The sequence below is a fragment of the Streptopelia decaocto genome (genome assembly GCF_964273445.1).
Source record: "Streptopelia decaocto genome assembly, chromosome: 3".
NCBI lineage: Eukaryota > Metazoa > Chordata > Aves > Columbiformes > Columbidae > Streptopelia > Streptopelia decaocto.
In genome coordinates this window covers 69655320-69681641 of record NC_138656.1, presented here as the reverse complement: position 1 = coordinate 69681641, position 26322 = coordinate 69655320, and the positions used below count along the sequence as shown (strand labels likewise).

Sequence of the window (26322 nt, the reverse complement as noted above, 5' to 3'; positions counted from 1 at the left end):
GAAAAGGAAAAGGAAGAAAAAAAAAAAATCTTTACTTCAGTCAGCGCCCAGGCTTTGCGTCTCCAGCCTTGGCAATCATACTGTTAATTTAATTCCCAGAATGGTTAGACTGTTCCCTAAACTGACTGTACAAGCAGCTCAGGCCAGCAGGTCCCCTGTTCAGGTCCGTCTCTAATCACAGAGGAGGAGTTACCTTTGCAGTGCACCTTCTACTGCCTCCACAGCCCAGCATAACCCACGAATCATGTGCAACAACCTGTGAGTGTAAACTGTAACAGAGAGGCGCTGAGGGATCATGTTCTTCCCTCCTTCTGCCCCTGCCTTCTGTGCATCAGGTCCTGTGGGAGAAGGGGAAGGCACTGGAGGAGCCCAAGCAAGGTGTAGAGGTGTGGGGTGCAGGGTTCCAGGAGCAGGGTGCAGGTTGCAAGGGTGCAGGGGTGCACATCCCTGGGCCCCACTCACTCGCAAGGCCATCTCCGTTTGCCATGCTTGCTTGCAGCTCACAAAAGCACAGGCTGACAGGGGACTGAACCATTTAAGGTTGTGCCAGTTCCTTATTTACATCCACAGTAAAGGCAGGATAAATACAAAACAGAAGAGCTGTCCCACTAGGAGTTGTAATACCACACTGGATGTTACTGAGGGGGCTGCATCTCCCCATTACATGGGATATTCCCACCTGGCCAAGGAACGGCTGCAGTGCACCCTCCTCATTCATCACACCCCCCAACTTCTCCACTCATCTTCTTCTTGACTTCTGGATCAAGGCCCGACTCTGCATCTCATCCCCTCTTTGTTCTCCTGCCACACCCTGTCTCTCCCTTCCCGCACACACTTCCGTGGCCCCATGCTGCAGCAATGAGGAGCAAAGAAATGGCATTAGAAGGGACACAAACTTTCCCATCACTGCTGTTTGCATGGAGTTGAAGCACGAGTATTTGTACGATAAACAGACTTGGACAAACATAAATCCTCTGCAGAAGAGCCAGTATGTGGCCTCGATCCTGTACCATATCCCTGTGGTAGGAACCAAGCCCTAATCCCTGATCCAGTGGAACAACTCTTCTTTTTTCCACAGAGGTCTAAAGAGCTGCGACAGCCCCAGTCGCACACAGACACAAATGATTATTCTCTCTTGACAGAGCTGCACAGCTCCCTCCTTGTATCTAACTGCAGTCCCAGTGAGCTGGATCAGGAAAGAGACACTTGATAGCTGCTGTTTCCGTGGTTGAAATATTTGTGAAGTTAGCGCATAATCTGAAAGCAGAAGCTAATAAATTATAGGGTGCTAATTGGGGCCGGAGTGGAGCTGTCAATCATATTATCCTAAACACACGGAGACCCTCATAACCTAAAAAGGCAAGAGAGCCTCCAGGAGCAGCTCCCAGTTGTCACTAGCCATGACCTCCACTTCAGTGAGAGCACAGAGAGTCAAGGCAGAGAATTTATTCTGCTAAGAAAACGCAAATCCCATGTTTAAGAGGGCACTTGTATTTGGTTTGTTTGCCCTCTTTGGGAGCATATTTCTCAGGGCACTTTATTGGTTTGTTTTGCCACTTCTCTTGACATTCTTGCATTTTTTAAAAAATATAAATCAGATAAGAATTTGCAATTTTTATATATGCATAGTCCTTAGAGTAACAGTCATAAATTTTTAGTCACAGTCCAAACTCTTTGCATATAGGCCTGTTTTCTAAAAGCCATCTTATTGCTCACATTTTTTTTTTTTTTCTTCTCATGCCCCAGAAACACATAAACTACTTCGAAGCTGCAGGAGTCTATGATCTGGGACAAAACACAAGTGTACAAACACAGTAGCAACCAGGCACTTGCAGCTCTAGTCACTTTGTCACCACCTTTTCTTATGCTGCTTTCAAGATCAAGTATTTTACTCATACAAAATCGAATCTAAGAATGCTGAAGAGGTCTAGTAACACTTTTCCCCATAAATTAATTTCTATATGGAGACAGGTAGGCCTTTCAGAAAGCATTCCTTGCACAAAAGATCTGAAAAACATTGGAAGCAACCCAAAAGTTAGAAGTGGAAAAGCTTGATTTTGGTGGCAGTATGACTATGGCATGCAGGCCTGACAACTGAGCCTTAAGGTCCAGCCCTTTTCCTGGTGACACGTCACCCAGCTCTCAGTGACCACCTAAACTTACTGCTGCAAGACCACATGATTAAGTGTACAAAGACTTTTAAAGATACTACTAAATGTGTGATTTTTTTCCCTCATTTTTGATGCCTGTATTAATTATTTAATGCCAGCCTTGAATGCTGGCAAGAAATAGGACCAACAGTCCCTTCTCTGCTTGCTTCTGTGAAGAGAAGTGACAGCATCTGATCTGGTGATGCTGCCACTAAAGCCAAGAGCCATCTCTGAGTGGGATAGGCAAGAGGACATATTTGACAACCAACTGTGGTTTATCATGGCCACTAGTTTTTTTTCAGTAGATTCAGGTACGGGATAATTCTTTGTGCCTTAAGCAACAGACTCAAAAATTAAAGAGTAATGCCTCTAGTAGGATAACAAAGACTATGTCCGCAGACAAACCGATGGAAGCACAAAGCTGGAAAAGTCCTACTTGAAGAACACAAGGCTGCGCCGTGTAAGTAGGTTTTCATCCTTGGGGATGTGGTGATATCAGACTGAAGAAATACAAAGATGTAAGAGAAGATATTTTCATAAAAGGTTAATTCTGTGACTCCCAGACTTCTGCCTCTCCTGTTTCTCTGTAAGAGAAAGCTAAATATATTTGTGACTGGAAAGTACTGAGCACTTACACATGGTCAGCCCACCTGGAAAGGTGCAAAAATTGGATAGGTGAAGAGAAATACACCAGGAGATTAATCAGAGTGGTGAGATTTTGGTGCTACAAAATATGTTGAAACTCCACTGAGTTTCCTATAGGACAGATGAAGAGGTAACTGTAGTTGCTTACTGTAGTGCATAGGAGAACAAAGGCATTTCAGTCACCATATCTCTGACAAGTACTAAGTGACTTGTCAGAGAAGATAGGAGAAAAAAAAAATCAGGAAAAAGAAGATCCAGCTATGTCAACAGCATTGCAAATGAGATTGGTATCTAAACAGAGAGTGGCTGTTTCACAGTTCAGTTCTTACCGTAAAAGATAGAAGGTGGTGATGAACATCCTCCAAATGGAAGACGTCATCTGAAGAAGAAGTTAACACATTATTAAAAAGGTCATTTTATACGGCAGTATCAGTCATGTCACTGGCAATAATGACAATATTTTGGCATCATCACTTGGCTTTGATGCACTGGGTTTCTGGTTATTTATTAGAGTTAAAACATAATGTCAGTTGGAGGTGCCAAGTGTCATTATAAATAGACCCATGATCGCTTGAAAAATCCACCTGGTATGCAAGCTCCTACAACTCACTCCAATGTGTGTTTGTGTGTAAGGAAAACTTTCAAGAATCGGTTAAAAGAAATGAAGGTAAATCAGAATTTTTTAACCACCATCAGACCTGTCAGGGCTATTTTACAGACATTCTTTTCTATAATGACTATTTTCAAGTCTGCTGTAGCTGAGTTAAGATCAACTTTGTGTAGAAAGACATAAATTTGAATCTAGAAGGAAGCTTGCCTTCACAGTTCTTATTAAAATGCCGAGTCTTAAACCTGTATCACAAAGAGTCAGTTTCACCTGGTTGTGTGCCTTCATATGCAGCGTGCCACAGATACCAGAGAAAAAAAAAAAAAGAAAAGCCACCAAAAGATGGAGGTATTAGTCAATTAAAGTAGACAGTAAAACTGTTCTGAAAACAGCTGAGGGAAGAAAGGGTTCAGTGGCCCTGCCATAAAGATCTTTGTGCCCTTTCATACAGGTATTTAGGAAACCAAATTTTGAGGGACCTTGTGATCTGAAGGATCTTACTAGTCTCTCTTATCTAGGGTACCAGGAAAGCTGAGAAACAACAACTTATTTCTCAGCCCTGGGCCCTGGCTCAAGCTTCTCAGATAAGTGAGGCTGTGGTGAACTCAGCTCCTTCCTTTCTTGTCCCTGCCACTTACTTGTTTTTTGCAGGTAAAGAAGACTAATAGAAAATGCTCATGTTAGCAGTGTAGCTGCACGACCTTTTGCCTTTCTGGTAGTTATTAAGTTCCCTGAATCTTGGGACGATGCCATTGAATGACTGACAGTAAAGTCTCCCAGAGAAGATGAGACTTGAATGTTAAGTATAAAAAAGGCAAAGAAACCATCTGAAGGCCTCACATTTTTTAGTCCTATGTGGTACAAGCAAGCATATATTTTGCTTTCCATATCACGAAAAATCCTCTTTTCAAACTGTGTAAGTTTTGTCTTTGGAGATCCTGACAGCCACAATCCCATAACTCGTGTCAGGCTGCTGAGTGGTCCCTCTGCGGCACATGGGCATGAGTGAGTGATCCCACTGAAGCCTGGCATGTCTTGCAGCAGCAGCTACATGTAAATTTTCTATAAGTTTATCTGTGACTCAGTAAGGACTTAATATTTTTGTCATAAAGCATTATTTTTTTTTGTTGTAGGATCTTGACTGTGGTCCTGAATGGAAAACATGAGGTACACAGGTTTTGGATAGATCTGGTCATGAGGCTCAAAGGCCCTTGCAAACAACTCTGAAAAACAGAAATGCACTGATGGTCAGGTGTTACCATCCGCTGTAGACCAAGGGAAATGATGACAGCAGACCTAGAATTGATGCCACTGAAAATGCTGCCTTAGTAAATATGTAGCATCTGCCCTGGCCCTTCACATTTACAAAATAATTTAAAAACTTTAATTAATCACCACAGTATTTGTGTTATGTTGTAGTAAATACTATTCATAGGTAGCAGTAATTATTTTTCGTCCATTCATAGGGATGTCAAGTTTGCAGCTGAGAGATTAAATAAGCCAACTAAAGCCACATAGTATGTCCATGTCTGTCCAAGCACGGCTCAGAGTTCAGTCATTGCCAGCACTAGTGGGTTGTGTGCAGTATCACGTCCTGCAGCATACTCACCATCATTCCTCAGGGATCTCGCCAAGTGTTTGTGTTGGCATCAGGAAGCAAGCAAGATCTTGAGACAGGAACCGGCTGCAAACCAGAGACTCACCTGGGACATCAGCACCTGGCACCACACGTCTCCTCTTCCTGGGCAGGTTAGAGACTGTGCGGGGTCTGGCTGGGATGAAGTTCACTTTCTTCATAGCAGCTTATCTTCAATGAGATAGAGAAGGTGAAGTGATGAAGACGTGTAAAGAAAAGGGTGATAGGGAAACATAAGGGATTAAGAAACTCTTTGTGAGTGTCATCACGAGTGAATGCAAGTGAGGCAAGTTTGCATACAGCAAATTCAGCTTTACCATGACTCAGTGGAATAGATGTGTTTGCATCCTTTCTCTAAGGCAGGGAAGTGAGGGAGAATGGAGTGATGGATAGGGTCATGCTCAGAGCTGACAAACTATATCACTGAGCATCCCTCAGATCACTGCACGTATGGGGAAGGGTAGGTATTGTGTCTTTCACTGAATTCAGCAAGTTGTAGATCAGGATCCCTAGATTTGGATTGAAAGATTTGTGTTTTATCCGGTCCAATCCATTTTTCATGTTGTTAGGTGCAAAAGGCATAGATCACTGGTCGATATCCTGAACTTTCATTTATTGGCAATGCGTTAAACTTGACATTTTCTTCTTCATCATGCTGTGAGAAATCCTCCATTAAAGTTAGTCTTGTCTTGAAACACTTAGAAAATGTTGAGAAAGCAAGACTTATCTTCCTCTTTGTTTTTTCTGTGCTGCTTTGGGTATTCATGGCTACTTTAAGAACTCAGGCGTGTTACTTCTGGCTGCTGTATGCCACTGACACTCATCTTGCCCGCCAACCTATTTTCCCTGTGTTGGACAGGCTCTTGCGTGGCTCTTTTCCAACTCAGACCTACACAAATCTGAACTGACTTGGGTTATCACATCACAGACAAGGTCATGAGGCCTGTGAAAGGTGTTGCCTAGACAAAAAAATTGGCAGGATCCTAGGCCTCTCCTGCTAAAGAAAAACATATCATATGAAGTCCCACTGATTTGCAAAACCTTTGTTTGTGGCTTGCTGACTGAGCAGTACTTTGTAATCAGGTGAAATTACCCACATACATGAAGTCATCCGGGTGTGATGAGTACAGAACTGGGGTCTTCTTGGTTTCTGACCAGCACATGCTACTGGTTAGTAAACATTACTCATGTTTAAGTTACCGAAATGGAAGGAATGGTTGTACAACCACTCAAGCAGCACTTGAAGAGCAAGGAAACATTATATGGTATTTATATATTTGTTTGTCACTCAAGGTCTGTTAAGCATAGCTTAGGATTAAAAAACAAAGTGTTGCAGTTATTGTTATTAGCAAATCTGGCTTGTGCACTAATTTGTAGATGAAGAAAAAAATTTACATAATTATAGACTGTTTGAATGAGCTTTGTCAGGGACTTTGAAGAATCCTAATTCAAAAGATATCCATTTCTGTTTCTTTTGAGTAAAATTGTCAAATCCCTAATTTCTTGTTCATTTGTGTTGGATCTCCATTTAAAAAACTTTTGAAGCTTGATTTCAGTGGAGTCACATCTTAAAAATATGTACCTTCTGACATCAGATAGTGCCTTTATTACTTTCCAGTGTCTCCCATTATCAAATATTTGCATAAAATCAGAGCATATTTCCAGCTTCCTGACAGATGTCAATGAAAAGCTCTGCATAATTTGCAAACTTCTATTCATGATGAAATGTTCCAAAAAGTTCATTGTTGTCTTTTATTCAATAATGATTTATATATAATTTTATTATATCCTTTGACTTGATCTTCAAACACATCAAGGAAAAGTACCTCCCTTCACCCAGTCTGATAAAAAATAAGCAAGGATGATGAACATTGAAGAGGGAAAGGAAAATAAATGTAAGAAAAAAGGACTGTCTAGATTCACACATCAATCACTGTGCAACTAAACATTCAAGATGACTGCAAACATTTGCTTAAATTAAATAATGAAATAGACCATTCCCAGCAATGGACAACCCAGACCCCTTCAATTCTTTTCTGGTTTGGAGTTCACTAGGAATTTATGCTACTTTTTTAATTTGTAAAGACTTATTTGTGCACAACGAAGCTATATTTCAACTGTTTTTTTCTTTTCATGAGTGAGTTTGTCCCTTCTTTGAAACAGCACACCGGTGCTCCCTTTTCAGAAGGACTTCCTGCGTCTGAGGCATATGTGATTGCATGAGTTTGGTCAACACTACAGTAAAATCATTTACTGTCTGATTAAAAGTTTTATTCCCTTAAACTATCTCCTGTGAAACACCCAAACCATAACATGTAGAAAATTAAAAGTTACATAATTGTTGTCTTATTCTGCTACACATTATTTAGTACCTTATGATATTTTCTGATAGTTTTAGTGTTTTAGAAAGCTGTTGGGTTTTTAAGACATCTCTGTAAGTGTGACAATGTGCTGACTATTTTCCTTGGCTTTTGTCTTCTTTGATAGAGCTTTTTGTCTTCTTTCCCTCCTTCTCTCAAACAGAGGGAACCAGATTAAATATGTTCAGCAGAACTAAAGCTTCCTTGATCTTGTTTGCCTTCTTTGACTAATACCAAATAATTTAAGCCCTCTTGATTCCTCGTTTCCATCATCATGGCTGAAAGAATACTGTCTGAATCTGCACATGGAACATCACTCTCTGTATTAAAAGAAAAAAAAAAAGACAACAGCCCGGTGATACACATGTAGTATTAGAAAGTAAACAACATCAAACAGCTGTTGGAGAAAGTTGGCTTAGTGACCACATAAAGAGTGACTGACGATTCAGATTTGTTTTCTGCTTTTGCCTATGTGGATTATAGCTTTAAGCAAATCACTAGGGAAGTTTGGCCATCACTATCCGTACCTCCACAGGCAGTAATACAGTTATGAACACATGGTTTTCTTCTTTTAGTAGTAAAGATAGCCTGGCATAAAGCCAAAGTGATTTTAATCTGTACCTTTGTGTCACCCTGATAATAACACTGCTAAAGAGTCCTGTAACATAGGCAGTTCTCTGCCTACTAAATCGTTACGTATTGTCTCTCTAAAGGACTTGTAATATTGTCTTTCTAGAAGCTTAAACTTGGCAATCCAGTGTGTTTTCATAATTTCTGAAAACTTTATTTTTTTTCCCTAATTTGATGTTGTTTACACATGCAGTTTCCTGAAGTCTATTGCAGGGGATATATATTTTTCTAAATGTAAAAATACTAACTAAAGGCTTAAGTGATAATTGTTACCATTTTGTGGATTTACTTTTGTAACAGATACCTTCTTTTATTACACTCTCTCCTTTTTTTACGTCATAACTAGAAAATGAAGCATGCAACATTCAAGGTTTTCTGTTCAAAACAAACACAAGCATTGTGTTGTTGCACAAGACAATATGTAATTTATTATGTCACTATAATCACACATTCTCCCAAGCCATAAAGTCAGAAGTCTGTTCCACATGCTAGAGTCCATTAGGAAAGGAGAAGTCTGAAGGAGAATTTGGGTTTTAGGAACACGTTAGCAAGAGGAGGACTGAGACATAGAGCAAACTGTGGTCACATACCACAGTGACTGACAGCTATGAAAAATCATTTGATACTCACTTTGTCAGTTCAGGACTATTATGGCAATATTTAGTAATTCAATCCCAACGACGACTTTACCAACCTGTACAGCTCTTTGTATTTGGGTTTTGTTTCATAAAGCTTTTAATTGAAACCCTTTGGGGCAAGTTGCTTTGGAAAATGCATACTGGGAAATGCAGAGGGCATGTTTGCAGTAAACTCTTAGGAGAGAAACCTTAAAATAAGGACCCAAGTAAAACTGGGTATTTACAGACCAGACATATGCCGGCTGACCTGCCTAAGTATAGAACACTAGAGGAGCATTCAGATTTGTTTCCTGTATAAGTATCTGGAACTGATGAGGTGATGTTTACACAAATGTGAGTATGAGGTCACTGAGATATTTTTACCAGATATATAGATACATTACTAATTCTTTCCCCAACAGGTCTGAAGAACTGCAGAATGTATAAAATATTATAATCCTTTTTCAGCTTATGTGCCACTGCATTTCTCATTATAGAGAAAAAGAGCTAAAAATATCAAACACCTTGCCTTGGTTTTACTTTTTGACTTTGGAGACAAAATAAGCAGGAAGGATTGTTTTTGCAGAATATTCTTACCCTATACAAAAACGGAGGAAGAATATAATGTTGACGTCCTTTCTTATGTGACATGACACATATGAACTACATATTGCCACTTTCACAATGAGATTTTTGACTACAAGTGCCCTTTCCTTCACTGTAGTGTCATCTCTTAACACAATGTTCAGCACCTATGAAAGCTTAGCACCATTCTGCCATACAAGCCAAAAAATCTATGGAAATATGTCAGTAGTACCATGCTTGCCTCTCATGTAAGTCATCAAAGCAAGCAAATAATTTTTGCTTACTAAGCTATATGATGGATGGAGGTAAAAGATAATTGAGTAACTGAGGAAAAAATATCGTTATATGTTATGAAATTCCCCGAGAAATGTGAGATCTAGAAGCTCCACCGATACCCTGGGAAGTCAGAAGCAAATGCAGAGAATTCTGAATAAATGTCAGAAGCCCCTTCCAAAAAACATTAAGAATTTGAAGCAAGATAGAGAGAAGATGGAGTGAGGAGGTAGGTCAGTATATTAACGAGATATCATTAGTTTTCTTTCAGTTTTAACATTGCTAAAATTAGTTGATTGATGTATAGTCATGCTGGATTATACGTGAGTAAATGCAGGATAAACCATGTGATGTGATCCCCTCAGATTTCACAAGCAAAGCCTGGCTGACCCAACAAAACATCCCGAGACGAGGCATCCAAGGAACACCTTCATGGAATCTGAAGTCGTGCTGGGGAGTAAGCTCCAAACACTTAAATCCCGGGGGGTTGTCTATGCCCTGGACTGCTGCATAGTGTAGAGTTACCCATGTCTGCTTTGAACACCCTACCTCAGGGCAGGAGGCAGGCTAGCTCTGGCACTCCAGAACTTTGTACAGACTGAGAAGTACTCTGCTGAGGAGCAGGTTCCCACCGAGCTCCATGGTCTCTCAGGTAGACTGCTTTCAGTAACTAAAATGGCACATTCAAAGCTCAGCACTGTACTTGCATAGATACATGTTATCAGGTCCTAAATGTACGTAGCTTTGATGTTGCTGAACACTTTTCCTAGTAGTGGTGTGCTTGAAGCACAACTTCTGAGCCAAATTGCAGGTAAATTAATCACAACACATCTCCCCGGGGGTAGGCAGAAGCTTACTGTAGAGACCCCCACATTAATTGACACAAGAAACTGTGGTCACCTGACTCATACTAATGAGGGATGGAGTTTGCTTGCTCAGCCTCCTCTGAGGAGACTGGTCCCAGCCTGATAAAATCTCTGCTTCCCCCTCCCCAGTCTCAGCATCTCAGTCGGCTGCTTCCTGCCACAGGGCAGCTAGGGTGCTGAGCTGGGTCACATATCCTGCCTCGCGGTTGCAGAGTGGCTTTCCTTGTCTGCTCCGTAGGCTGTGTGGGCTCACATGTTTTGAAGTCTTGCCTGGAAGGGTGAAAATTTTTGTGATGTCTTGATAAGCAGATGGTTTTTTGGGTGTTTAAGTTCAGAAGGTGACAACATAGAAGAAGAAAAAAAAAAAAGTCCATAGAAAAGCTGATTGGTAGAGACTGAACAAACTGATCTAGAGATTTTGTTCTTCTAATCACAGCTATTTCAGGGACAGATCCTCAGTTAGAGTGAATTAAAAACACTCCATAGAAAGTGATGGGATGCCACTGATTTACACCAGCTAAGTAGCTAGCCTGAGACGTTACTAGTTCTGGGTAACACAATCCCCTATGATGCTTAACACCTTCAATATGGTAAGGTATTTGGAAGTGAAGCCACGTTTACTTTTTCCCACTAATATCCTCTTGCTTTTCTCATACCTGCTCTGCCCTTTGTCCCTGCCACACAAGGCACATTGTAGTAAACAAGAGAGTGACTGACTTACTGGCATGGCTGAAAGATGTGCCCCGCAGTGAACACATTCAAAAGACGCGTTTGATGACATATCTTTGTTAAGGACGTAAAAGGTAGCTATTGAACCCTGACTTCTGCACCTCAGCTATGTTCGTAAGCTCAAGGAGACAGTTCCTGTGCAGGGAGTATTTTCCTGATACCTGCTGGCCACCTGGAGCTGGAGGTGCTGTGTTTCAGTTTCTGCACATTGCCAGTAAGAATATAAATAGAACAAATATATATCCGTTTTAATACTCCACTCTGTATTATATATCAGCAGAGATATATCTGTGTTTCCTGTCTAATGAAGCATATGATCTTGCATGGTTTGAGGGTGACTCACCAAGCTTTGCTATTCTGTCGGACACTAAAGGTGTTAAAAGTGAGAATTTTGCTCATCCTGCATTTCCACTGCACTAAACTGCTTGAAGAACTGACTACCTGTCTTTCTTCTTATTTTAACAGATTCTTCAGAGATCTGTGGAATGAAACCTCTGTGTACAAGAAGCTGTCTTGGGAAATACAGATATAAACTTGTTTGTTATCTTGTTTATTATCATTTATAATATAAGAGCATAAAAAAAGTCATTTACATATTTGCTGAAATACAATAAGGCTGTATAAACAGAAAAGCATCCCCCTTACCTCCCTCTTCTCTAGGTCACAAAGCAATATTCATTTTAATAAGTTTGAATCCCCCAGATCTTATGTGTCTGGTTTAAGCTCCTTGCCTAGGCTGCCTTACCAGTCAATGGAGAGAGGAGGAATTAATCCCTTTGTAGAGGTGATTATTTTACATCCTCACCTTTACACAATAACATTCCCTGAACATGTCCACAACTCACTGGTGACTGTCAAACAGCCTAGACAGCCAGCATAAATGCAGTGCCTGAGTTTTAGTTACTTATATCTATACACCTATACTACACAAATGTCAGCTCTTATCATATAATCAGGGTTTTTTTTCCTCAGTCCAAGGCAAAATACTAGCATGACTTTCCTTGCCATATCATATGGCTTGTGTGTGCTTTCTGGAACCAAACAGAATTTTTCTAGGGGGCAAATAAGAAATGATCACGTCACCAAGTCTCCCTTTCCGTGCAGTGTTGTAACCACTTGCTGTTTTGGAAGAAGCCTTTTCTCTGACCTCTGCTGGCTTTGGGTCAGCCACTCACTAAGCTAAGTGGGGAAGAGGATTACTGAATTTCAGAAAAATACAAAGGAGGCTAGGTTTTAAAAATGTCTCTTATCAACACATCTGCTTTAGAGAAGCTTCCGTTTGTCCAAGTGATTACTTTAAGTTCAGAGAGGTGTGCAGAATAGTTTCTAAATTTGTCTGGTTTAGGAAAATAAACTGATGACTCTTACACAAAGAACAGCAAACCAGTACTACTCAGCCAGTAGAGAGGGCAGACAATTAATGCTAAAATCACTGATTCCAGATTTTAATATAAAATCCCTTCAATATGAGGTTTTGCATTGAGATTTAAAAAAAATAAAAAAGTGACATTTTTAGCAAGTACCTTAATTACTGAAAAAAAAAAAGTAAATACACCGAGCCAGTGGCTTTGGAACAAAAAGCAAAAAAAAAAAGGAAACATTACAAAATTCTAACTGTTTTATCTTCCCGTATATTTCAAGCAGTATCTCCAGCTTAGAGATTAAAAAATGACAGTTTTGAGGCCAAATGTGTTTATTTTCAGTCTTTTGCCATGGATTTTCTCAGGCTCTCTCCAGCTGCCCTGCATCTCCTCTCACCAGAGGAGCCACTTCTAGCAGTAAAAGTGTGGTGCTGTGACACAGCTTCTGGGCTTCTGGACTTTTTTTCCTTATAGGTCCAAAAAGGATTGTGGGGAGCAGTACTGATAAGAATAGTCCTCCTGGATCATAAAGGCAAGGAGCTGCTACAGCTGTTTATTGTCCAGTTGTCTGATGTCAGAAAAGATATTTGCCAAAACAAGCAGGTGTTTCTATCCATAAAGGTGCACGCTTGGGGCCCAAAAACATATAGTGCTGTCTTATATGTGCAAATGTAAAAAGCTATGTCTGAAAATAGATGGACTGGTTATTTTTACAGCAATCCTGTTAGCATGCTGATTCATGACATTTCATTTGCGTTCATTGAAAGTGGGAGAAAAAGAGCGGATCTTTCAGCAATGAATGGGGACTCTGGTGATGGAGCCTCTGCTCAGTTGATTCCCACCAGATTTAAAACCCACTGTTGTCTCAGTCATCCAACTGGATAGTCCTTTCCTTACTCAAAAAAATATTGTTAATGCTACTTAATGCCCACAACCAATGTCCTGGGAAAGACTGTAAGAACAAGAAGAAAAAACTCTGAACTGTTAGACCTGTGTCTGGTACTCAGTTTGCTTCTCTCCCTTCGGAAGCAGCAGTGCTAGGAGCTGCTGGTATTTCTCAGACATATTTATTGCCATTTGATGCCTCCTTTAGAAGGGTAACTCTTGCAATAACACACCCGGTGGCCCTTTTGCTATCTCCATGCTATCCCATTAGCGTGCTGTCTAGACCACTAACATACCGTCCATATTAGTTCACCCACACTTGCAAGCTGTGTGTCATACTGCACCAGCATTAATGTTGTTGAGAAAATCTAAAGTTTTCCAGCTCTCACACCTATGAAACAGCACTGACAATATGTACAGACCTCGTAAAGGTAAGGCTCAACAGAATTTGGAAGTTGTATGATTCTATGTAGGGCTAAGTATCACAGTTATTTTGAGGCCTGTTGTTCCACTTTGCTTGACATTTGGCTCTTACTCTGGAACCAAGTCTCCTGGTGAGAGCAAGTAATTCTTGGCAGGAAGCTCATGACAGGAGTTTCATTACACACAAAGGCCAATGACCACATAACATTTTTGGAAAATGTTTTCCAGGACAATCCATCATGGAACAGTCTTTTGGATTATTTGTTTTGGCTGTCATCTTTCTACTACCACTACAAACACAAGAGGTACTTCAGTTAGTCCCAACCAAAAATGAATGCAAATTTTAAAAATTGTTTACTTATTGTATAGTGTTTTACAAATCACAAACTGAGATATATTTCATGCCCTGAACTGTTTACACAGAGTCATAATGGAGCACGAATTTCAGTCCAGAAGCTTGACTAGAACCCGAATTGCCATTTAATTGCTTAAATCAATTGCACTTCTGAAGCCCACGTTTCACTGAACTCTGCTGCACGAGATTTACATTGCAGGCAGAAAAAACGTTGAATTAATCTAATGCTGGAGAGCTACAGAAAACTGACATGCATGTGTCCCTGATCAGACAATCCAGCAACACTGAGACATCACCAAGACTCTAGGCCTTCAGTGAAGTATGCAGCATAACATTTTAACAGGCTTATAAAGCCTTCTTGGGGAAAGAGTCAAGTGTTTAACCTTTTAGAATATATTTAAGTGGAAGGATGATATATAAATGAATAAAATTCAAGCTACACTGTCTCCTGATGGGTACTCCCTTTATGAAAATCACCACATGAGACTGAGGAGAAGTTGAGGAGTTTCAAGAACCGAAGCATGAAAACAATGAATGGAAAAATAATATGAGTTGCTTTGCCATCCCACCTCAATGCAGATTCAGCAGTGGCTCTGTGGCAACAACAGCTGGGCAGAGCCTATGGAAAGGGAAGAATGGGAGGAAGCCACATGAGGGAACAGGGCTCGGGGAGAGAATGTGCTGAGCAAAACAGCCTGGCTCTGAGAGCCATTGCCAAATCTCTGCCTGCATTGAATTGCCTTGCTTAGCACAGTGGGCCAGATTTAACCAACTAGGTTATTATAAACAGGCTTAATGGAATCTGATTTAAGAAGTGACCACAGGCAACAGATTCCCTGAACATAACCTACGTTATGGAGTACCACTATTATTAAGACTAACCTGTAAGTCCATTATACAACAACATTTTCTGTAGTAAACCTTTTTTTCAAATTTTAGCCATTCAAACTGAGGCTTTGCATGGAAGCCTCAGTCCATATTTTTCTTTTCAATAGTCTGGCCATTTCTAAGAACACTACATTTCTCCCTGACTAAGCAATGGCTTTTTCTCTGAGATCTCTGCTGTATGGAAGAACCTGAAAAATTGGCAAAATAATGTCTTTTACATTAAAAATATGAATTTGTCATCCCAGTGAAAGTAATGATTTGGCTAGATTGAGCAAGTTAACAGCTGGTACATGCTAAGCAGAGACTTGCACTGAAACGAAAATCCTTTCATGTTACACCTGTGCCAGGCCTGCTATTCCAGCTTCTTTCCCCAACTCTCAGGAGCAGGAGGGCAGGCTTGTATTTAAAAGATTCAGCCCTGCTAAAGATTTTAACAGGTACCACTGCAATGCCACAAGAATTTCTTAACGCACTTAGTTTTCATGTCTCTGTGCCCAGGGAGTTAGGGAATACAGAGCAGAGATGTCTAAGCTTAGAAACCACACTAGCTCAGGAGTAGGTGCAAGCAGTTGAATCAGTACAGCCCTGTGTCCAGCGGATGTTGTGTTCCTGTAGCCGTCTGAAAAATAAATGTCTAATCTGAGATGCCGTGTCCAAGTCAAATATGGCAAGTCACCTAGATTCCAGACATCATTGATGGAGAGAAAGGCAAAAGGTGACCCCTTTCATGCTATGATACATCCATAAAACATAGGAGTTGTCACTCTCTGGAGATGTCTGTTTCTGCCCCTGACTACAGAGATATCTTAGCTAATATGTCCTAGCTTCTAGACAGCTGTATTTAGGTGAGATGAAGCCCATCCAAAATGTGAGGCCTATTAGCTTGGGCATAGTGCCTAATTAATTGGCTGTAATCCTTTCCTGAGCTAATGCCAGGCCTAGATTTGTGCCAGATTAAATGTCTCTTTCCTGAACTCCACTATTCACAGTGAAGATGCCCTTAAAAAACTAAGAAATTACACTAAATGCAAATACACAAACCTTTTCATTATATATAAAGGTGCAAGATCAGCTGTTAAAAAAGTAGAAAACGATAGGTTATGATAATGATAGTAAAATATCAACTAGACTATAATTAACTGAGCATTTGACATTGCTAGGGAATTGATTATAGGTAGAATCCTATGGAAAAATGACTACATAGTTGTGTAATTGAGTACTGAGCCACTCCTGAAATAGATCAGGAAGTTTTTAGGAAATCCTGATGTATCAAAACTGCTTATAAAACAGGGTGAGTGCCTAGTTCAACAACATTTTGTGAAGGAAAACAAAACAAAACAAAACAAGAAACAAAAAATAGAGTCTTTAGATATTTTAGAAACAACTAGTTTTTGCTTTTTTAGAATATAAAGTAATACTTTTAACAATAAATATTTTCATTAGTAAACCATAGAATGCAAACAGGTTAAATTAAAGTAAAAGAAAAAAAAACACCCTCTGAAATAGAAGTGAAATAATAAAAACTTCCTTTTTGTAGATTTACAGATCACATTGTTTACTAAGATTTCGCATTTTCTCAAAGTTTAGCCAGTCAGGAATTACTGTTTCTTGTTCTCACCTAGACAAGGATGTTCATTTCCATGTTTAGATGATTTGAATCACAGTTGCACAAATGACTTCAAATTTACCATCACCTATTATTTTTTTAATTCCTGTCTTCACAATCTTAATAATGTTCTTGTATAATTGAGCTTTGCTGTGTCTCATGTCTTAAGTATATCTTTCCTAACAACACTTAGTTCTATTCATTCCCAGTGTGCAGAGCACAGATATGGTGTGACTCCTGACTGGAGCTGTCACAGTTTGGGCTAGGATCAAGGCTGCCCTTACTTAGGTACCTTATTTATGCTTCACTTTCTAGCAACTACTGAATCAGTGCTCCCAAAGTAAGTGCCTAACTGCCATGTTTACCTGATGGAGAGGAAGTAGATGCCTTTGAAATTGGAACAGACTTCCACTCAGAAGCCTTCTAAGGCTCTCCTGGATGTACAAGGATCTTAAGCATTTCCTTTAGTGGAACCGGGTCATTAAGAATCAAAAATGTAGATGCAAGCTGGATGTCTCTGTGAAGCAGGCTCAGTTGCAACCTCATAGGGGTCTTTTTGTTTGGTAATTTTATATGTGCTTTACCTAATGCATCATACCTAATGGCACCTAGTGAATCGTTACAAGTTCATTATGAGAGAGGCTTCCCCATCTTATAGGCAAAGAATTTGAGGCGGTGACAAATGCAGTGAAAAGAACTGCTGAATCCCACTCTGTTAGTGGGGAAGAGGTCATGGGGACAGCAACTGCTGGCCCAGACTCACCTTCAAAAGCTTGGTTGATGACTCCAGTTGCTACCTGTTTGTCTTCAAGGTGGTGGATGAAGGACAGTGGAGAGTGTCTTATCTCTTGCAGTTTGTCCTGAATATATGCAAAAGTAGGTCTACTGTGAGGTTCTTGGGCCCAGCATCTTGTCATTAAATCACATCTGGGAAAAAAAAAAGTTAAAATGCAAACAGAAAATATAATAGAATCATTCATCTCAATAGTTAACATTAAATCACCTGAGAAGAAAGTCTGGCCTAGATTTTAATTTCCAAAAACTTTATATGTGATACAAAGACTATCATCAGCTGCTGAGGGAAGGAAAAGCAGATTAAAGATCGGTTGTCAGGAATACTCACTATGAATGCTTTTAATTTTTTAAAGATGGATATTTTTGAGATTGTGAGCATCTATAACATTGAAAAAGACACATTTGCCATTAATATCTGCTTCCGCCAAAGAAGTCACCAATATTTTCGAAGAATTGAGACAAAGAGGCAATTCTTCCACAATAGAAAAAAAAAAAAAATAAAGATGCCTAAACCTAGAATCTACTCTGAAGTTATCAGGTTATTTAATCCTCCTTCAGCTTGTGGTACCTTAAATTTAGGGGAAGTTCAACACAAACCCTTCAGTAGAGAGAGGATTAATTTAGACTTCTGCCTCCAGACCAAAACAAATAGGGATAAGTTTTCCTATCAAAGGCAAAAATGGTATGAGTTTCCTCCCAGTGCAGGGATCACAGCCCACCTTGCACAACACTATCTGTACCATTCAGTGGAAAACTGCCCCTCCTGTTTGTCTAAAGGACAGGGCTGATTTATACTGCTTACTCAAGGTGAGTCCAGGCTACACAAAACCAAATCCTACAAAAGCCAGGGTGAGCCAGGCTGAAAATCAAAACACAGCCAGCACCTGGACGTGCAAATTGTTTGGAGTGGAGAGAGGTCTTAGAGTCTCAAAACCCCAGAGTGTCGTTTGAGCAGCCAGTGAAAGGCCAGTTTAGGAAGCTGCTACTGGAATGTGGAGTATTCACCTCTAAGCCCTAAGTTCAAATCCTCCCCTGACAAGCAACGTCCCAGATCTGCTGCTATGTGACACCAGCCACTACTGAGTTATGTGAAATGAACTGGCTTGCTCAGATCCTTGCTCACCCATCTTTAAAAGGAGACTGCTGTCCTTCTGCACAATTGGGTATTTTACAAAACCTGTGGTAACAGATGGGAGTAATCTTGACTTCTGATTTTTCAATAATATTAAAATATTGGCATTGGGTGAGAAATGTGAGTAGAAAAATTGTTTCAAAACCACTTTACGTTGTCCTGTATTGTGTGGTTGTGGAGCTGGACAGAATGTTTCTTTTTTTTCAAAAGGGTCCAATGAAAACTTGAAAATCCATTTTAAGAATCTAAAAATGTGATAATGACTTCTTAATGCTCTGAATCACTTCATCTGCTTACCTTCAGGTGTACTGTTTTTTGATTACCCTGAAAATATAGATGGAAAAGTACTGAATAGAACTCAAAGTGAAATAACACTAATTTTACTTCTGCTGCCAGCAAAGTGTCTGTCACATGGAATTTGAAAGCCAGCCTTGGGTGCTGGAAGGCAAACAATCTGTTTTCTGGTGATGCTGGTTGGTAGGATATCCAATAAAAAAACATGAGTTCGGGTTAGAACTTGGACTCTCATGAGCAGAGCCTTGTGCAAGGTGCACAAGGAATGAAGGAAACGAAGTGCAATGAAGGAAAAGAGCTGACTGAGTACTCTGCTCCTCTGATGGAAAGGAACAAACGTCCACAGGCCAATGGAGGGAGAAAGAAACAGAAAATGATACATAAGTCATAGACTCATAAACTGGTTTGGGTTGGAACGGGCCTTCAAAGATCATCTAGCCCAACCCCACTGCCATGGGCAGGGACACTTCCACTAGACCAGGTTGCTGAAAGCCCCATCCAACCTGGCCTTGAACACTTCCATGGATGGGGCACCTACGACTTCTCTGGGCAGCCTGTTCCAGGGCCTCACCTTCTTCTTTGTATAGAATCTAAATGTACCCTCTTTTCATTTATGACATAAGAACATGACAAAAATGGATTCTGAATATTTTTGTATTCCTAAGACCAATCTCTATATTTCAAAATAACAATTTTTTTATTGGACAATATGCTTTATAAAGCTGTTCAGTTTTGTTATTGAGTGGGGATATTCATTGCTGTCAAAACATTCAGGACTAGAATTTTCTCATTTTATTATATTCCATATTCTTATTTCAAAGAACTTGCTGGTGGGCTTAAAATATTAATAGCAGATAGAACTGATATTGTTCATAAAGTGTTTAATTCAGATAAGCTTTGGGTTTCTAACAACAAAAACTTTCATGCTTTCTCAGAAGATATCTACAAATTTTGCATGAACAGCTGTTTGTGGCATGATATTTAGCTTTTAAGGCATGTTGTGACATCCAAAGTTTTAAGTCACGTGGCATAAACTTTCATTAGCCCAGAAAGGCATCAACGTGATGCAGGTGAAAAGTCAGGTTAATATGCCAAGATATATATAAATGATGGCTTGAAACATTCCTATATTTTTTTGGGAGCCAAACATGGGCTAGCAAATAGTACACCCCTTCAGTATGAGGATGAGACTCAGACGGTTCCCTTACACCATGGGGAAAGCTTTTCAGGAAGAAATGAAAAATAACAGATTCAAACACAACACTAGCCGAAGGTTTATGTTAGGTTTAAGAATCAAGTAGCAAAAGCTTTTAACTAGCAAACTAAAGTTTCTTCATCAAACTTAGTTGTGTATCTTTGCATGGGACTGAGCATTTGGTGAAACCACAGCCAGTCAGCAAGCAGCACCACGCCTGTACAAATTCTCCTGACTGTAATCCACTGCCTTTGAGGATCTATGTTAAGTTAGCTCAGTTCAGTCCCAACCTTGGCATACTCCTGCATGCAAGCCTCACTACCAGGTGGCTGTGCCAGATGTGGATCTCTGACTGCAAAAGTAGTGCCATTCATACATCTAATTCATCTCACTAAATGAGGCTCATTTATAGATCCCCAAGCCCCTTTTCCAATTCATTAGCAATCTTTACTTATCCATGCTTCTTTGGGGGAAAGCAAACGATTACTCCCTGGAGTAATAACTTGTGAAAGCAAGGGAAAGCATTTCTCCCCCCTGCCCCCAAAAAAAAACGTAGTCCCACTTCCTTAGTGATTTTACGCCCCAAGGTTTCTGTGTCAGCCCTACTTGCCCTTGCAATGTAAGCCTACCACAGATTCCTAAACACTTCTCAGCTGAAGTAGTTTGGCCTTTGAACTCTCTTCCTATCGGTGATGGTTTGTTTTGTCAAATGACAATGAGCAAGCCAAAGTGCTGAGGAGACAATTACAGACTGCTGGTGTCCTGATGCAGGTTCAAAACCACAAGGAGGGAAGCAGGAATGTCAAGAATCCCAGCATGCCATTAATGACCCAGCAAAGTAGCAAAAAGCTATTTATGCTACTGACAGAAGATGTGTGCAGGTGCTGAGTGTTCACCAAATGAGATAAAAGATGGTATAGGAGTCTAAGAGCTCATTCAGCCCCTTGGCTTTCAAAAATTACGTTACTGCTATTAGGCCCTGATCCTACAAGCTGCAACAGGCAGACCAGTGTTTAAGCCCTACCTTCTGGGCTAAATTTAAGATCTGGGACTGTAAAAATGACTTCAAGCAAAGTTTTCTTGATTCTTCTGAAGATCTGATTGCTTGTTTTAAAGGCAACTTCTAAGCCTCTGTGTGAGCTTGAATATCACACTAGTACATAGCCATACATTACCTCCTATGCTTTTTTGTCCACATGACACTTGTCAGGAATTTTTTGAGGAAACCTTTTTCAGCAAAAAAATATTGAAATTGAAATTCCTTTGGGCTTTCATTTGTTCTGTGACTTCCAGTTTTGACCCTGTTCTTAAAAGAAAATCCTTATCTCTTCAGCTCTTCAGTTCCTCCAAGTGCTAAAGCTTACTTCAAAAAAAAAATATTGCTAATATGGTGCTTCAGCTATGCTTACATAATGATAAATAATCACCCTCTCTGGAACTCAGAGCATGGTAATTATGTGCGACCTATCACAGAGATCCGGGCTTGCCAATCACAGAATTATTCTCAATCCATTTCCTCAGCCCCAGGAGTAAGAATTGTGCGCTTTAAGTAGCCTGTCCTTCAGTTGGTAGGACCTGTTGTGAAGTGCATTGCTGTGACTGCTTGTGCAGAGTGGGTGATATAGGAACTGCAACATGAAATTAGACAATACTGAGTGGTCACTGGGCTCAGGTTCAACTTCCTCCTTTGTACGCTTCTGTCCAGTATGGGTTTGATCCACTATATGTATTCATTTTATTCTTTTAGTTGCAAGAATTTTGCAATTAAACCCAAACTTTGTGCTCAAGAGACAAATGGAAATTGAAAGCTTTGTTTTTACAGTTCAGTGAAAAACTAACCAGAAGTGCAGGCTTCCCCTTTGCTGTACTGCTTCAGCTTTTCTATTGTCTTTTGTAAGAGTTATATCTGCAGAGAGAGCACAGTTTATTTTCCATGTATGCTCTAATATTAGCTTAATTATTGCAACTACCATTGAGAAAGCCAGTTATATCTGCTACTACAGGCACATGGTGTACAGGGACCAGCAAATACTTTTTAAAGCCATCTTAACTTTTAACCAATGCCATCAGGCACACTCAGCTTGTTGTCACATTACTACCAGATTCATGCTCAAGACTGACTTTACATTGTGTCTGAAATATCCACCATTCAACTTCAACACTTAAATTCTTACTTGCAAGCAGCACTACTGGGTGAGTTAGTAGTGGGTTGGCAGCTACAGGTGCTAGCTGTTTTATCCAAAAAAAAACATGGAGGACATTGAACGCTTAATGGGAATAAGTAACATTCAAAATGATGGCCATTTGGCAATAAGCCTCATGCTTCTTGTAAATATTACCAAAAATATTTAAACAAAATTAACTTACAGGTCATCAGGACAGTTATCTGGAGATTCCAGCCTTCCTCCGGATCGTACATGCTGTAAAACTTCTGTATTGGAGAAACCTGGATATGGCTGTTGACCCAAAGTTAATGTTTCCCACACTAAGACTCCAAAAGCCCTAAGAAACATCGACAAAAAAAATTAATTACCATAGTCATCATGAACAATCTCCTCATAAACAGTTACAGTGTCTCTAACCTAAGACTCAGTTACAAAAATTAGGAGTAAGAAGTTTAAATTTTTTGTGAAATGATTCATATTTCCTTAAGCCAGCCTCTGGAATAGCTAAAATAAATGTGTATAACTGACACAATTTCCCAGACTCACAGAGATGCAGCTTAAAAGGCACTGAGAGCCCACAACTTCCCCCGGCAATGCTCTCTGGTTGAGCAAGTCCTCACTGAAACAAGGGTTTAGAAATCTCTAGAGGTGCGGTTGGAAATGGAGAGAGACACGTTCTCCTAAGCACCACTCATTAAACAGTCAGCACCTCATTTGGTTTGGCACAGAGCACAGAACCACTTGCTTAGATAAATGTAAGAGTGGCAGTCAAATGGATGGGCTGCAGGGACTGAGCACTTGGACAAGATCACAGAATCACAGAATCACAGAATCACAGAATGGCTGGGGCTGTAAGGGACCTCTGGAAATCAGCTAGTCCAATTTACCTGCCAAAGTATGTACACCTGGAGCAGATTGCACAGGAAAATTGGTGCACTATAGCCCACCATGAGTACCTACGGCTACCAAAATCTAAATTTGTGTGAAACTCAGGTTTAATGGATCTAGTCCTTTTTTTTTTTATTCTCATCCCCCACCATACCTCTTCCCGACAAGGCATCTCGGCTTGTTCATCATAAACTCAAACCCACCCAAATATAAACCTTTAGTAGCAAAGTACTATGACGTTCCCCTGATGATGCTGAGAAAATTTGGCTTCAAAATAAAGAAATCACCAGAAGAGGGTAAAACGTTAATGGGAAAGTATTTGGCTGTAGGAAGGAAATGTCAATCAACCTAATGGAAAACAAAATGGAACAGCATGCAGGCAGTCAATTTACTGACTGATCAAGCAAAAATTATGCTGTGGGCCCAGAACAAAGTTGTTTAATTGAGTGACACTAGCTCTTTCCAGCCAGAATCCAAAGGTAGAACTCAAAGCATTAAGAAATATAACCATGCAGGTACTGTCATGATGACAAACTTTTCATTAGTTCATTAAAATATCACTTAGGAGGAAATCTGCCTTAGCCTAAAAATTATTAGGGATGACAGTATACTACCTTATCATTCTCCCTGTAAACCAATATTTTCTTGCTGTGGGATTTAGTATGATTATTCCCACAGCTGTGTGACTGCTATAACTCACCAGACATCAGAGCGATTTGTAAAGACACCATCAATGAGGCTTTCAGGAGCCATCCATCTCACAGGGAGCAGGCCTTCTCCTCTTTTCCTGTAATAATCGTTTTTATAGACATCTCTGGCAAGTCCAAAATCACCAATCTTTACTACCCGGGAGGAGCTCTCGTATTTTTTTTCAGACACAAGACAGTTGCGAGCAGCCAGGTCCCTGATTAGAAAGGCAGAAACAAGATGTGTCCAGGTGGGTTTTGAATGTCTCCAGAGTAGGAGACTCCACAACCCCCCTGGGCAGCCTGTTACAGTGTTCTAATACCCTTACTGAGAAGACGTTTCTTTTCAAATTTAAGTGAAACCTCTTGTGTTCCAGTTTGAACCCATTACCCCTTGTCCTATCATTGGTTGTCACCGAGAAGAGCCTGGCTCCATCCTCGTGACACTCACCCTTTACATATTTGTAAACATTAATAAGGTCACCCCTCAGCCTCCTCTTCTCCAAGTTAAAGGGACCCAGCTCCCTCAGCCTTTCCTCATAAGGGAGATGCTCCACTCCCTTAATCATCTTTGTTGCCCTGTGCTGGACTCTCTCCAGCAGTTCCCTGTCCTTCTTGAAGTGAGGGGCCCAGAAGTGGACACAATATTCCAGGTGCGGTCTCACCAAGCATTGTATGATAGCTCAGGTCAGAAGGGACCTATGGAGGTCATCTTGTTCAATCCTCTTTTCAGAGCAATTCCTGCCTTGAGGTTGCATCAAGTGGCTTAGGGCCTTATCCAGTTAAGTTTTGCATATCTTCAAGACTGGAAATGGTACAGCCTTGCCCTACAACCTGTTCCAGCAATTGATCCTGCACATTGTGAACAATATAGTCTGGTTTGTCTTGCTGGAACTTGTGCCTGTTGGTTCTCTTCATTTCCCTTTGGATCTCTGAGAAAAGCCTGACTCTGTGTTCTCTGTAGCTACCTGTTAGGAGGGTGAAAACAGTAAATGGATCTCCCCTCTTGCCCTTCCCTTTGTTGCACAGGATATGATTCTTGCCTAGAGTGCAACAAGTACTGGATTCAGATCTTAGAGTAGCCCACCATTTTGTGACACAACTTTTTTTAGCAGAAAAGCATGACAAATTTTACTCTAGAGCTCTCATCTTCCCTGTTACATTGTGACATCTTTCTAAGCATTTTTTCCCAAGTAAGATAATTAGTCCTGATATTGTGGGTAAACCTTGGAAAACTAAGGAAATTAGTCTTGTACCTGTGTATAAAATGCATTTTCTCTAAATAGACACAGCCTTTGCAAATATCCAAACATATATCCAAGAGATCAGTCACTGTCAGTAAGGGACTCTGGAGCTACAAAAAACAAAAATGGAAGTTAGCCGTGTCTTCCAACTTTACAAGCTCAGAACAACAACCTCCTCATGCAAAAATGGTATCGTTTCCTCATTTGTAATGTATAGGATTTTTCCAAAACATGCAAAGAACAGATACAAAATCTCTGGATGTCAACACAGTGAATTCTAATTACTGACACAGTAAACTGTCAAATCACTGCAGTGCAAGGCAGGTGAATACATCCCGTTATTTGATTTGGGGCTAAAAATATCCTGGGACCTTCAGAATTGTTTCTTCACTATAGTGGAAGAAATGAGACCCTGAAAATTTCCTCCCACTATGAAATCAGGTTTGCTTGCTGTTCTATTATTCAGTATAATACTATTATTCTATTACTCAGCAGACATCTCACTACTGAAAACACAATTTTGGTCAGTGACCTAATGACATTCAATCTGGTTCACAGCAACTCTAAATGCAACGTCAGCACCCAACATCGAGGTCCCAGGGTAGTAGGGAAAAGTCAGGTCAGATCTTGCAGGTACACAAACAGCTGAACATCAGGTTGGCCTCTGAGAGAGGGAAAAACTGAGAACCTGTGGGCAGTTACAAATTAAAAATATGTGTCTTATGGTCTTCAACCTACCTTTTGCTTTCTGGATCCTCGTAAATAGCTAAGTAGATCCCCTCCTTCCATCAGCTCCAATATAAGGTACTGAGGTTCATTTAACAGGCAGACACCAAGTAACTTCAGAATGTGAGGGTGATCAAATTTACTGAAAAGGAAGACAGAGCTGTAATATTCCATATAAGAAATCCAGTTGGTTGATGACTAATAAAGTCCATATAGCTGGAAGCAATGAATGAGCAGTTTGGCCTTTACAATCCTGCCTCTACCAACAAGATGATTTATCAACTCACAGTGCCTGGATTTGCTCAGTCACAGGGAGAGTTCAGGGACATCCTTTCAAGACATGGGCTTACACTGTACCTTGATGGGTACTCTAATGCATGCGTGTGTATTAAAAGCACACTTCATTATATTTCCAGAAAGCAAAGAAAGGTAGCCAAATGGCAATCTCTTCTAGGAATAACATGAATTGCCACCCGCACATTAAAGGTATCTGTATTATTTTAATAGAGTACTTTTACTACTATATTCATAGTAGAACTGCTGATTCAGAGAAATGCGCAGAGAAAGGAAGAGCACGAGGT

At 40.2% G+C, this 26322-nt stretch overlaps 1 protein-coding gene across 1 annotated transcript in view; it reads right to left on the bottom strand.

Annotated features, from left to right (window-relative positions):
- Window positions 1-6646: 6646 nt before the first annotated feature.
- Window positions 6647-26322, bottom strand: part of ROS1 (ROS proto-oncogene 1, receptor tyrosine kinase) — a gene marked incomplete at its 5' end in the record, with an annotated part of 73188 nt that continues 53512 nt past the window's right edge. The window contains 6 exons of the mRNA XM_082049306.1: window positions 6647-7718; window positions 17380-17543; window positions 22400-22534; window positions 23786-23989; window positions 25028-25125; window positions 25754-25883. Coding sequence (XP_081905432.1) covers window positions 7573-7718; window positions 17380-17543; window positions 22400-22534; window positions 23786-23989; window positions 25028-25125; window positions 25754-25883 — 877 coding nt within the window. The 3' untranslated portion in view covers window positions 6647-7572. The remainder of the gene's footprint in view (window positions 7719-17379; window positions 17544-22399; window positions 22535-23785; window positions 23990-25027; window positions 25126-25753; window positions 25884-26322) is intronic.